The sequence below is a fragment of the Argentina anserina genome, chromosome 2 (genome assembly GCF_933775445.1).
Source record: "Argentina anserina chromosome 2, drPotAnse1.1, whole genome shotgun sequence".
NCBI classification, from domain to species: Eukaryota; Viridiplantae; Streptophyta; class Magnoliopsida; order Rosales; family Rosaceae; genus Argentina; species Argentina anserina.
In genome coordinates, this window is record NC_065873.1 from 14,699,975 (window position 1) to 14,714,390 (window position 14,416).

At 35.6% G+C, this 14,416-nt stretch overlaps 1 protein-coding gene across 1 annotated transcript; it reads left to right on the forward strand.

Moving 5' to 3' along the window:
* The first annotated feature begins 3,445 nt into the window (after positions 1–3,445).
* On the forward strand, positions 3,446–9,084 carry LOC126782354 (TOM1-like protein 3). Its single transcript, XM_050507579.1, has 10 exons — positions 3,446–3,564; positions 3,902–4,050; positions 5,215–5,293; positions 5,571–5,669; positions 5,766–5,882; positions 5,975–6,120; positions 7,007–7,088; positions 7,580–7,665; positions 7,745–7,933; positions 8,151–9,084. Exons 2-10 carry the CDS (start codon positions 3,947–3,949, stop codon positions 8,818–8,820), a joined length of 1,572 nt encoding a protein of 523 aa, XP_050363536.1. The 5' UTR covers positions 3,446–3,564; positions 3,902–3,946; the 3' UTR covers positions 8,821–9,084.
* Positions 9,085–14,416: the final 5,332 nt, after the last annotated feature.

Here is a 14,416-nt window from a genome sequence, read left to right on the forward strand (position 1 = left end):
AGGTGTCACACTGGTAGCTATAATATCGACGTTATGACTGTCATTGTATCTGGTAGTGTGACTACTCGTGTATCTAGTAGTGTGAATATGTTGGGAAAGAAGAAAATATAAAGAAGAAGAAGAAGAAGAAGAAAAGAAAAAAAAAGTGATTGAAATAACGAACTTGCGTTTGCTATCATGTGACTTGTACTTCTCAAATCAACTATATGATCCACATATCGATTCTGACGTTGTCATATTAGTAGTAACACTAGTAGTTACACCAGTAGTCATAGTAGGAATCATCGGTATCACACTAGAAGTCACACCAATAGTCACAGTGGTAGTCACACGATTTTTGTAACCGTTGTTTACTTGTGACTACCATATCATTAAACAACTCATATTAGTCGGGCATATTATAATAAGTATGATTGAGTTAAACAAATATTTATGTAACTTTGGTAATAATAAATTACCTATAATTAAGATAGCAATAAATTGAGCTTTAATCATGGATTAATGTCAACCAATTTTGGTTAGGATGGGTAAATTAGCATGAAATCAGAATCGTGGTTTTTTAATTTGGGTTCATGGCATGTTTAGTAAATATTTGTAAAATTAGATTTTGTTATCCATGTCCAAAATATATATATTAAATTAATAATCAACCTAATAAATATGATTTGGTGTAAATTTAAAATGTGGGTTTAATGTAAAACAGGTCTACATTTTTTTTTGTGTATATCTAAATGCCCCTCACAAATGATAGTGTTTGGCTTTCACTATCATCTCAAAAAATAAATCTAATCACGACGATACCATTTCAAACGGATCCATCGAAATTGTGGTCGACTTGTTACGAATCATGTGATTTCCAACTTTTGTGTCTTACTTGATGAACCACGAACGTCATGTTTGTATGCATAAGAATAAGACGCTTCAATACTTGATATCACATAGTAGTAAGTCCAAATATAAAGAAACATGACAACATTCTACATTCTTAAAATATCAAAACTCGGACTTGTTGGTAATATAGGCGAGTAAGGCCACTGCTTTTCGTAAATAATCAGAATTGAACCGTTGAAATCTATACCAACATAAATGAATATCAAAATAATAAGCATATACGATAAAATGGGACCGTAGTGCCCGATAGGATGTTTATCGAATATTAGACAATACTTCATCTAGTTGACAAATGTAGTGTGGAGGAACAAGGTCATGAAAACTGACCCGGTCAACAAACATTGACTTTCTGCGGCAGCCTATAAGACGCAAATTTGCCGACAGCAGCCGTTCTAATATGTCGGCCCACACTGGCCAAGCCAAGCAAACACGTTTAAATCTCCTTTCACTCTCAAAACATGGAAATCTCGGGTCCAAGTACTACTACATGTATTTGTTCACACACCTTAGTAGACTAGTAGTTATGTACCAAACACAATTATTTCCTTCAAATTTTTATTGATGTAGGTCGGGAATGTTCATGTTAGAAGATTAAAAAAGTATTTCTAAATCATTTTTATCATTTTAATATAAAAAGAATCATCTTTATCCACTCGATAACAAAATGTTTTAATTAAAAAAAATTCTTGTCGTACTATTTGTACAATTAAATTATCGTGTTTTAAACTTTATCGAATAAGAATTGATTTTCATGGCATCCTTACAGTTCTTATAATTTTAACGATAATAAATAACATTAAGAGAGCATTATAGGAGTACATCTCCATTTCCACTACTATAACTAGAAACTTGACTTTGGTATCAATAACTTCACCAAAAAATTGAACTCCTTATATTATCCATGTAAAAATGTGCTTTGCCAAAATGAGAAATATTGAGGAGGGTTACAACTGCAAAAGACAAATCTTTTATAAAACCAACATCTCACAAATACCTTTTGTATTAAACACAATTACATAAAATGATTATACTTTTAACAAAAAAGATTACAAATGACTAACTTTTTTTTATTCTAATAACAAGTTGTAAGAGGGTGTTTTGACCAAGGTTGTACGGTAGAATCATTAGTGAGGCTGGCCATTTTATTTCCCTTCGTCTGAGTAAGCAGAAACTAGGTCCAGCGAACCTCAAAGGACACGGAGACCTATGAAGGTTGTTGTTGTTTATTCCCGGTAACTCCTTGCATATTCACGGCGGTGAATTAGATCGTCTAAAAGAGGCTTGGCAAGTTGTGTGCAGTGCGGGAGCTGGAAAAGCATGATTTGTAGTGAAGAAGAGGTTTCTAAGGCAATCAATCATGAAGTTTGGGTTGTAGTTGATAAGGTATTGGATTAGAGATGGGTTATTGGGACAAGTATGGGGGAATTGCTTGAGTTGTTCCATGGTTTGTACTATGGCTTGGGATCAATATTGAGCAGTTTTGTGGGATGTCTATGAGAAAAGGGCATGGTTGAGAATTATAGATCTGGGCATGGTTTCTGAGTTTTAGAATAGAAGAGATTGGTTGCTTCTAGATATAGCATGTGTATTTTGTTCCTCCTTTGTCACATAAGCTATAACCCTTTATTTATAGTGATGGTGGCGGCTTGGGTTGGTGCTATGGTCAAGAATTTAAGTATTTTTCTCAAATATTCTAGCTGTCGTCCCACGAATCCAACTGTTGTGTCCCCAGGAATCTAGTTGCAGTGTCACTAAAATCTTGATGTTGGGAATGTATTCTCTTATGGGGTTTTGGTACAAGAATCATATGTTTAGATTTACTATATTGTTGTATGTTAAAGTTTGGGCTAACTTAGAGCTTTGGGTTGTTCCTTCTTCACTTTCCCATAATTAGAATTAGATTTAAGCATGAATTTTAGTCCCCAAATCCCAAAATTACCGACAACCCAAAAACTAAGAATAAGCCTTATGCATTTTTGTTACCTTCCACACCACACCCATTCTTGCAAGCCTCAAATGCTTGATTGTGGCCGGGATCCACATGCATGGCGTGATGGTTATGACATGATTTGCTTATTGGACTCGAGATATGTAATGGGCATTCTAAATGTATTTTTAGATATCAACACAAATAATTGTGTGATAAGATTCACAAATAACATGTGCATCACACGAGGACCATGTTAGTAGTGTTCAATCAAGGAAGTTGTTTAAATCAATGTCACTAAGTTTCCGAACTCAATAAAGTAATTTGAATAATTTAAGAAGTTGGATAATAAATCGTAATTATGGAAATCTGAATATGCTTGTAAGTTTAGCAAATGCGAGTTGACTATAAATCGCTCACATTCGATTATTCCTTATGAAAAAAAACACCTCAAAAGAGCTTTATCATCTGACTATTCTGAGAAAGTTATGAAAATCACATTTGCCACCCATTTTCAATTTTTCATAACAAACAAAAAAATAGAGAAAATGTAAAAAGTCCAAAGGTTTTGGTCTTAATTTTCTAAACAAGAAATAGCAGACGCATAAGAAGCATTAGTACCAACCAAGCAAACCCTTGCACAAGAAAGAAAAGAAAGCAAATCAAAGAACACCCCTCCTCCAAATCACCTCTCCCTCTCTCTCCCTCTCTCTCCTCGCATTTTCCTCCCTCTTCGATTCTCACTGGTACGTTCTCTCTCTCTCTCTCTCTCTCAGATCAAATTCAAATCCTCCTCGTTTCCGATTCAATTCTCTTTTGATCTCTTTCTCAACAACTAAGGGTTTAAGCTCCGAATTCAATTCCCGATCCTCAATTCCACTGTACATGACGGTAATCTAACTCTAATCATGATCCGATCGCCACCTCACACCGATCTTGTTGACTTGACTTTGCTTAATGACTCTCTTCTACCCTTTTGGTTGATCTTATTCTGTTGAATCTGCATTGATTGAGATATTTTTCAGCTTGTTTTAGAGTTTTCGACTGCGAATATTGAATTTGTGATTGTCTTCGTGGTACTAGGTGTGTTTTGGAGGACTTGAGTGAAGCTGCTTTGGGACATCAGAGATGGCTGCAGCTTCGTGTGCCGAGAGGGCGACCAGTGATATGCTGATTGGTCCAGACTGGGCAATCAACATTGAATTGTGTGACATTATCAATATGGACCAAGGGTATCGATTCTTTTTGCTTCCTCGATTTTTATATTTTGTTTGGTTTCTGAAATATATGTGGTTGTTATTGTCGAAATTTTTTATAAGACGAGGTGGCTTGGAATTGTGATGAGTGGTTGCTTTTTGTAATTATGCAATGCGGGTAGTAGTTTTAATAGTGTGTTTGCAAGATTTTTAAAATATATTCTTAGATTGATTGACTGTCCAATCGGGAAACAATTTCGTTTTTGGATTGTAAACTGTTCCATGTAAACATAACTCACCCGATTTTGATATAAAACTCTTTCTTTCTCTTAATATATATGTACAACGAATATGTAATTGATCCTAAGAACTCATGTATTTCGTTGACATGCACTTTAAACATATGAGATGCCTTTTTTTTGGTTTATACTACTACAGAAATGAAATGTCCTTTAGACTTTCTGAGGGAACTCACATTTGGCCTAATATGGGTCTCAGATAGCAGGAAATTGCTTCAATAGATACTCCTGTTTGCTAAAAGAGTTTGTGGTGTACCTACTAAATTATGCTTCCAGTCTGCAGTAGTTGGGGGAGCTTGAAACTTTAGTTAGAATTGCTAATGTTGCATAATCTCAATTGTCTTTTTGTTTTATATATGTATATATATATATATATAGAAGGATCTCTTATAAGAGTGCTTGAGTGGTGTGTTTGTGCAATGATTTGGATATTCTTGTACAATGTACATACTTGATTATGATAAGGTTGCAAGTTTCTGTGATTGTATAGGCTAGAATTTACATAAATAACTGCGTATTAAAACTACAGATCGGAAACCTTGCCATATCATACACCAGTAGTATAAATTTATACCATTGTTAGGGTGCCCCTTTTTACATAAGTCGCTTCTGTTTCACATTACAATGATGTTTCAGTGATCTTAACAAAGAAATGAGCAAATTTTTTTTTTTGAGGAAATAGGCAAATAGGACTTATTTGTGTTTCACTGGGTTCTATTTTATTCCCTGTGTATCAGTTTTTTTTTAAAGTTTTGAGCATCACTCCACTGGAAAATGTTGAAGAGTGGTTATTGAATTATTTCAGTAGCTCAACTTTAATTTTTTTTTTCCTGATATGTCTGCCCTTATCCAATTTTGATATTCAGAATGTTTGACAGCTGAGGTATATTCAAATTTGTAGGCAAGCAAAAGATGCCTTGAAGATACTAAAGAAGCGCCTGGGCTCTAAAAATCCAAAAATACAACTTCTCGCTCTGTTTGTGAGTATTCTACTTTTCAAATTTTCTTATGTTCTATGTGTTTATTAATTTATATTCCCTCTATGAAGTTTTTGAAGAATAAATGTTATGCATTCTTTTCATTTTTCCAAGTTTCTGACCTATATACTCCTGTAGTATTTTCTTGCTAAAATCATGTATACACATAAAAATGTCAATGGATGTTCAAATATCTAAGGATCAATTGTTGTTCAGTAGTTATGTTGCTGCACTTAACGAAAAAGAGTTGATTGATGTTCATTTTGCTTTTCAAATCCAGGCATTGGAGACCGTGAGCAAAAATTGTGGTGAGACTATTTTTCGCCATATTGTTGAGCGTGATATCTTGCATGATATGGTCAAAATAGTAAAGAAAAAGGTGCTGTATACTCTCTTGAGCTCCATCCTCATAATCAATTTGACAAGAACATGCACTAATGTATTTTCTGTTTTGTTATATAATTTGACTCTGCAGCCAGATTTGAGTGTTAGGGAAAAGATACTTATTTTAATAGATACCTGGCAAGAAGCCTTTGGGGGCGGAATGGGATCAAGATTTCCCCAATACCATGCAGCATATAACGAACTGAGGGTAATTGGTTTATAACATCTCGATGTTCATAATTTTATCTCATTCTGCTTCTGTTCTTGAGTTCTTCTAACCATTTAAATTATAATTTCCAGTCTGCCGGAGTCGAATTTCCACCACGAGAAGAGAACAGTGAACTGCTCTTTACTCCACCGCAGACTCAGCCAGTAGTTTCTTCTGTTCCATCATATGATGATGCCGCTATTCAGGCTTCTCTGGAGTCTGATGCTTCTGGTCTTAGGTACTAACTGATGAATCTTGTATCACATTGAACCAATACAGATTAGGCTATTCAAAGATATTTGTTGCTTCATCTTTGCATCTATGTTGATCATAGGCGTATTGACTGAATTAGACTAATAAAGATTTTTTTACTGTTGACTAGCCTCATGACACACTCCATGTGTGTTGTATTTAGTTCTTTTTCTTCTAACAGAAATTGTAAGGAAAACAAAAAAAACAAAAACAACACGGATACAGTTGTGGGTAGTTATCTTTCTCCTTCTTTATCTCTTATTTTTTCTTTTCACTTTTATATTTTCCAAATTACAATCATATCCATCAAACCATAGTTAGATAGATTTTGGGGTTTAATAAACTTTGGGCAATCTGGGTAGTTCAAAAATTTAATGTGTCAACTCTCCTTCTTGCTTTATTAATAGATTACGAATGTCTATATCTTTGCCTGATATAAGTGACCTCTTATTGGAACCCTCAATCTGGCTTGTTGATGTACATATGTTTATTACTTCATAACTTTCATACTTACAACTAAAAAATGATATTGGTAAATTTTTTAGTGTGAGAACTGAGGTGCTTGTGCATGCCTTATCCAACTTAAATTTTAGACTTCATATCCCGAAGGGTTTGATTGGTGTTGTACTCTTGAGCCGTTCTACGGCTACTGAAACCTTGTCAGTTTCATATTTGTTGTCCCTAATATATCATTTCTACTTTTTTACAGTTACGTCATTATTCCCACAGAATTACCTCTAGTGTGAAACTAATAATAGCAGCATTTGATTGTCTCTGGTAGTTTTTGGTCTGTGGTAATTGTGAATTTGTGACAATGTAACACTTTTAATTATTTCAATTAAAATAAAATACTTATAATTATGTATGATCAGCTTGCCAGAGATTCAAAATGCTCGAGGAATTGCTGAAGTCTTGATGGAAATGCTGAATGCCTTGGATGCTAATAACCCTGAGGTAATATTAGATTTACATTGCTATCTCTGAGCTTTGGATTTGTTGTGAAAAAAATAATAATATATCTTTATTAATTAAGGCAATTGCAATTCCTCATATGGAACCGCCAAATCAGAAAATATCAGAAGTACCCTTCATTGATCAAAACTCTAGAATTATAAAATATATTAGATAATGGTTAGAATAGTAAATCAAAAAGTAAAGAATAGAAAATGTGGGAGGAATTTTTGCCCACTACTTCCAACCACAACTCGTCTATCATTTTTTCTTCTTTTATTAATTTGTTTTTAAGTAAACTACCACGCACGTAGGGCGTGTCAACTGTCAAGAGGCTAGTATTATTTTACCTTGCTACAAGTATATTTGTACTCTTTTTCAGGTTTTTAGATTCTGTGCATTTGGAAAAATTCTTGATTCATGCTGTAACTACAAATGCCAGTTTATCAATCATCTTTTGGTTATACAACGTTTAATGCTGAATATTGTTGCAGGGGTTGAAGGAAGAAATTATTGTGGACCTTGTTGATCAGTGTCGTTCCTACCAAAAGCGTGTCATGCTGCTGGTGAATAACACTGTGTAAGTGATTGGTCACAAACTTGTTGGTATTTAGTTTTAGATTTGAGGTTATTAATGGCTGTGCTTCTCTTTCTTCCAGAGATGAGTCGCTTCTGTTTCAGGGATTGTCACTGAATGATGATCTGCAGAGGGTACTTAGTCGGCATGATGACATGGTGAAAGGAACAAGAACAGCAATCAGAGGACCGGAATCTTCTGTTGTGCCACTTGTGAATGTGAACCATGAGGATGATGAGTCGGAGGATGAATTTGCCCAACTAGCTCACAGGTGACAATCAGAGGATCTACTCTATGTTTTACGCTACTTTTTACTATTTTATTCACCATACCTGATTTAGTTTGATAGAGGTATATGAAGTATGATTGAGGGAACTATTTATTGCTTGTTATTGAATCTATGAGTTAGGAGATGGAGATTGTAGATTCAATTAATTGCGCATGTTTTTGGTTTTTCTTTTATAATAATCTGGTGAAATGCGTTGCAGGTCATCAAGAGATAATTCACAGGGACAGGGCCAGAAATCGGCCAATTCCAAGACTGAACCTGTGCGAGTCAGTCCACTTCTTCCTCCTCCACCCTCTTCTCAAAGGCCAATAACACTTGGTCCTGGTGTGATTGATTTTCTCAGTGGTGAAGCCTACAAATCTGAAGGATCCTCTGGAACTTCAGAATCCATGTTCTTTGCCATTCCAGCTCATTCGAGCCCAAATTCCAGTTCACGGTTGACCCCATTATCTTCTTCGCCCCCTTCATCCCATTCCCAAAACACAACTCCATCACCTTTGTTCACTGGAAAGCCTGTTTATGATGAACCCGCTCCAAGAAGCAAATCCATTGATGGGTTGCCTCCAGCTCCTTGGGATGCACAGGCTCCTGGAGGTTCTCTGTCTCCTGGAGGTTCTCAGTCTCCCGTTAGTCTACCACCTCCACCATCCAGATACAATCAGAGACAACAGTTCTTTGAGCAGCAAGTGGGTGGACCAAGTAGTGGATCTGGTTCTTATGACAGTTTAGTTGGACAGACTCAGAACCTCTCCCTTAATTCATCTACCCCAACGAAACAAGTGAAACAGGAAGATGCCCTTTTCAAAGACCTTGTTGATTTTGCAAAAGCCAAGTCATCTTCATCTGCGAACCCCAATAGATCATATTGAGTCGTGAACTTGTGTGCAGCAGTCAGTCCAGCTTCTGGATCATGTTCCTCACATACTTCAGGTCATGATTGCCTGTTAATAAATATTGGTAGGAATTCTTTGGGTTTTGGTTTATGTATGCTGTCTAGCTGGTATATCTGTTTCTTCCTTTTTCTTTGTTAGTTGGCCGAGCTGGTATATTTTCGAGATGACCTTCGGCATTGCATATAATATACTGATGTATCCTTCATTGCTTTGTCTTTTGATGTCACTCCTTGTTTGGAACTACTGCGTGCTTTCCACTGTTCTTAAATACGTACTGTTGTCAACTGCTTCTGCATGTTTGCAGAACCAAATACTGTAGTTGTATTTCTATGAAGTTTTTAGACATAGCTGTGTTATACTTGAAGTACTTATAAATGTATGACAAGAAGCAACACTGTTCCCCGTCTGAAGCGAACAGTTGAAGATGAAGAACATGTGGTGATAGAAAACGCAGCACTACCACATGGAAGGATCTGGTTTACAAAAGAAACAAAAAGTATAAAAGACGACCCGGCGGTTTTTTAGCTTGGCATTAGAGTTGCAGTTCTTGATAAGAGGTCAGTAGTGGGTGATCAAGTGCGTGCCTTTAGTCATAATTCATGAAAGACTTTCTTAGCAGAAAGAAAGGGAATTCTCAGTGAAGTGGAGAAAAGCTGGGTGGCAAACACGAGGGGCGTGCTGCGTGCATACCATCAAAGTTTGCAGAAGATGATCAAGACTATCAAAGCCAGTTTTTTTTGGTAGTTTTGTGTATAGTGGTGTTTGTTAATGGAATTTTTAAAGGGGACTCTTCTGGATGATGTAGTGGTGGGTATTATTGATGCTAAAGAGAAGTAGGTCACAATGCTTTTGTCTTCACAACCACAGAGAACTGTGATTACAGTTGTTGGAATGGGAGGCTCTGGCAAGAGTCAAGACTACCTTTAGATGCAAGGACCTTTAATGGCCAAGTTGCTTTACAATACCTCGTTACTGCTGCACAAACTAACGCAGCGGAAAAGATCTACTCAAAGTCATCATGAAGGGGAGCTTCTCCCAGCAAGATCAGCTTCCAACAACCTTGAGGGAAATGGATTATTACATATTTGGTGTGAACGGTAGTGTTTGGGCCTAAAATAATATTATAATATTATCTAGACTATTTAAGCTCGTGGACCGGATATTTGGGGAAAGTATATCACAAAGCAAAATTATCTGCCGTATTAGAATAGATTTAGGGGACTGTCGCGGTATAGAATTAGGGTTTATTAGATGTCATCATGTTGTACCTGTACCCCATAAAATGAGCTCTTGCCCACTTATGACACTCTATATCTTCAAGGCACTTACAAACGTCTCCATCTTTAATTTTTCGTAGGTCAGCCATCACTGTATTGAACTCAGCTACTTGGTACTTCTTTGCTACTGACTAATACAACTTCAAGATTTTCATTTTTTTGCCAAACTTTGTTCGCAGGTTATTAGCAATATGAAAGATGCAAGCTCCATGATATGAACACTAAATTCTCTACATCTCCAATTGCCCCTCTCAATTTCGTCAAAAACCATGAACATGAGGCATCATTTTCTGAGTCTACCACCCCAAATGCCAAAGTATATATTTGATTCTCTCCATCTTGACATGCAGCTGCAAACATTGTTCTAAAGTACTTTCCTTTCAAATATGTACCGTCAATAGCAATCACATGCCTCATTGAATCTCCAAATCCTCAAATTGAGGCTCCAATTGCCATGAAAAAGTACAAAAAATGGTTATGTTCTGATGCGTGAGCGTCACTTAATAAACCATGTAAAATGTCATCGTTAGTATAGAATAAGCAAGGATCGTTTAGTCAGGGGAATTGAAGGAAACTCTAGACTTAAAAGTGTTAACAAATAAATGGGGTATTTGAAGTTGTTTATCTAATTACTACTTTAAAATAACATCCTAAACTAATTATATACTAGTGATCGACAACTCAACACATCACCAATCACGAGATTCACTCAAGATTATGTAAGACACGCACACAATGATTAGGGCAGCAAGTAGATTCGATATACTCTAAGTTCATCTCAATTCCAATTCTAATTAGAGCCTGTATCGGTTCATCTAATCGTTAAGAATCCATAATTATTTAGAATCAACGAAGCGTCTAATCCTAAACATATGATAAAAGGTCTAGCAACACGAAGCGTAAAAGTTAAACACAAAGAAGCACATAAGCACATTAAGCCGAATTGAAGACATGTAAATATGCATGGTGTCACTCGTCATATTTAAGCATGAAAATTCCTAGAACTATAACCGCCCTAATTAAGTAGCAATGACCAAGACAACGAATCGTATAACTCGATCAAAGACTACTTTGGTATATGAAATCGCAACCCAAGGACAGCCATGGCTGTAACAGCCTCAAGCCTTGATTTAGATGCACGAGTTCAAGGAATTAATCAAAATAAAACCTAAAGACATAATGAAACTCTACTGCTATTAACCATAATACACGAAATCAAATCATAAACAAGAGTTTATATACTCAAAACATTAAACCAAGTAAATCTGAAATCATGTTCTTCATATATAAAACTGAAAATAAATCCAAGAATTCTTTAATACAAATCGTAAAGCCTATAAAACTAGAAAATAAATTACAAACCATGGATGAATCACACTTTAAGAACCTTGAAGGATTCGTCAAAGGGTGGTGTAATCAGTTATGGAGGAAGGGAATAGATGATGCAGTTTGTGGTGGTGATGGATGATGCTTATGGCTTGAATTTTCTGAAAGTATTTTGGTAGAGGTTCGGCTAAGTTTTGTGTATAAGATGTGATCTCCAATGTGGAAAAATCTCATGCTATTTATAGAGGAATGAGGGAGAGAGATTGCATGGTTATGAACTGATTCTCTTCTTTTTCTTCTCTTCTTTCCTTCTTGATTGAATGATTATCATCTTTGTTGGTCACATGCATTCTCCCTTCTTCTAGGTCACATGCATTCTTCTGAAATATCTTTTAGTTCTCTCCTTCCTTTTTCTTCTTTTATTTCCTTATTTTCTTCTTCTTTTCTATTTATGGTCGGATGAACCTTCCCTCTTTTGAGGTTGCATACTTCTTCATTTTTATCTCATTCAAAAACTAAATTATTTCTTTCCTTTTTCTATTTTTGTTTCCTTCTTCTCCTCTTTCTTTCCTTAATTTCCAAGCCATTATCTCTCATTTAATTCTGAAATAAGGAAAGAAAATAATAAATATAAATCATAAATATTACAGAAATATCGAATAATAAATTCTAACCCAACTAGGTTTCCTAGTTCGACAAGGAATACTACTCTATATAGCACTTTTGACAATTTCTGCGTTTTTAGTATGGTTTAATACCAAAATGCAACCAACGCGACTATAGACTCCTAACTCGACATAATGACTCAATATTACAACAATAATGGTTAAGGAAAATACAAATTGAAGTAAAAACATGTTAAAAACGTCGCACAAAGTGCTCCTATCATGTTCATACGTTTCGATGTGTGTAATTGTACCTTGGTTTTTACGCTCTACCATAGCACAGTATGCTAGAAGTAGAGCAAATGATCCCTCTGGTGATTCTCTTGTAATTTCTATAACTGCTTTCCTTGCCCTCCAAGCTTTATTATAACTCATGTTAACCCTAAGTTGGACACGTGCATCATCAATGATATCTTTAGGTCTGTATATACGCGAGGTTCCTTCTTCAAACTTTGACTTGATAAATTGGCCAATTAGGGAGCTGCTTGCTTGTCTATGATCACGATGTATAATATCCAATGAACACGAGTGATCATCAGGAAATTCTCTTACTTCAAAATAGGCCAAATCTTTTAGCTTTATTGCGTGTAGACGCCACTTACAATTAGGATCCACGCACCCAACTTCAAACCGATCCCTAGCTGATTTTTTCACTTTAAACTCATGATTCTTTCTTATTGCGAGCATACCTAAATGTTGCTTCAAGGCTTTCTTACATATAACTAACCTACAAAATATCATCACTGCTGCCCACAAACGCAATATTCTCATAGTCTTGTGTACGCCTTCTTTTGCTACGATAAGAAGATGATGGGATAAAGTTGACATACTTGTGTTGCTAACTTCCAATTTTTGCATTCTCCATTAGAGCCTCATTATCCCAATCGGATTGTGGGAACTCATCTTCCTCTCTGTTATCGTATGAGTCATTATCACCATTCTCCAACCCAGAGTTCACTACTAAAGGCTCATGCGGGGAAATCAATGAAGTAAGGTGTTGATTTTCAGCTTCTATGGAATATATTGTTGAGGCCACATCATCATACTGGGATGAGTTAGGTCTACTGGTTATGCCTTGATTACTTCTACCAACAAATCTTGATAAGGTGCATTCCAAAGTGATATATAATGGAATCTTATTAGGTTGCATGGAAAGGCTTTCACACACCCAACTAGCTACATCTTCGTTGTCAACTATCTCCATTGTGTTGTAGACTCCTAAGTTACTCCTATATTGATAATGCACTTTCATTCCATATTGATCTGGCTTCACACAAATCTGATGATATAAGTCCTTCACAAGCTCTTGGTAAGTAACATGGCTCGAGACTAACATTGTCTTTGACTGATCACCTGTATATTGGGCATCAACCTATTTCCCACCATAATAAAGAACAACCATGAACGACTCATTTCTGAAAGAAACAGAAAATGAACTCAGCTACAGTACAGTTATTAATTGATAAAGAAATATAAAGATATAGAGCCATTCTCAAATACATGACCAGCATAATGAACTTTTGAAAGTCTAATACGTAAGATAATTACAGCAAATTAAAGAAGCCACAACAATTGTGAACTTGTGACAAAAGAAGCCACGCAATGATACGCTAAATATCACAACCACACCGCGCAATTTTACTCTTACATAATCTCAATTCTTAGTTATCAATTTCCTCATATAGGGTTTGGGGTTTTCTGGTCAAACCCTAAAAATTTTCAGAATATAATTACAAACTCGTTCAAGAACATAACCACGAATTCGTGTATTATCCAATTGTAGAAAACAAAAACAAAGAGATTATAGATGTACATACCTCGATCAAATAAACTTTTTTTACTGTTCTTCAAATCAGTACAGAGGGTGGAGTTTTGACTGTGAATGTGTTTTTTTTATGAGAAAACTATATATGAATGTGTTAGGTCGTTGTTGTTTCTCTTGTTTGTTGAGTTTTAGAAAAAATGTAATAAAGACCATTTACACTCTTAGAAGGTCATTTTGAACATAATTATAAAGGGTGCTTCTATTCATACCTCTAAAATTGACACTTAGAGGTATGAATAGAAGCACCCAATTATAAAAGAAGGCTAAAAATCAATTTGAGGACCCAAAAAAGGTTATTTATCAAATTTTCTCATGATTCTCTTACAACACTCTTATTTGTATCGCGATCCTTATGTGACATAGTGTAATACTGTTGTCTCGGTAAAAACATTGGCAAACAAAACAAAAACCTCTTGGGTAAAATAAAAGTCTTGGTCGAATGACAAAAGGAGCACAACGCACTAACTACACAACACACT

Bases quoted from the DNA above. Each gene is read 5' to 3' on its own strand.
- LOC126782354 (XM_050507579.1), top strand. From the start codon at position 3,947: ATGGCTGCAGCTTCGTGTGCCGAGAGGGCGACCAGTGATATGCTGATT. The intron at 5,670-5,765 runs GTGCTGTATACT...TTGACTCTGCAG, and splicing joins TCAAAATAGTAAAGAAAAAG to CCAGATTTGAGTGTTAGGGA. The intron at 7,666-7,744 runs GTAAGTGATTGG...TCTTTCTTCCAG, and splicing joins CTGCTGGTGAATAACACTGT to AGATGAGTCGCTTCTGTTTC.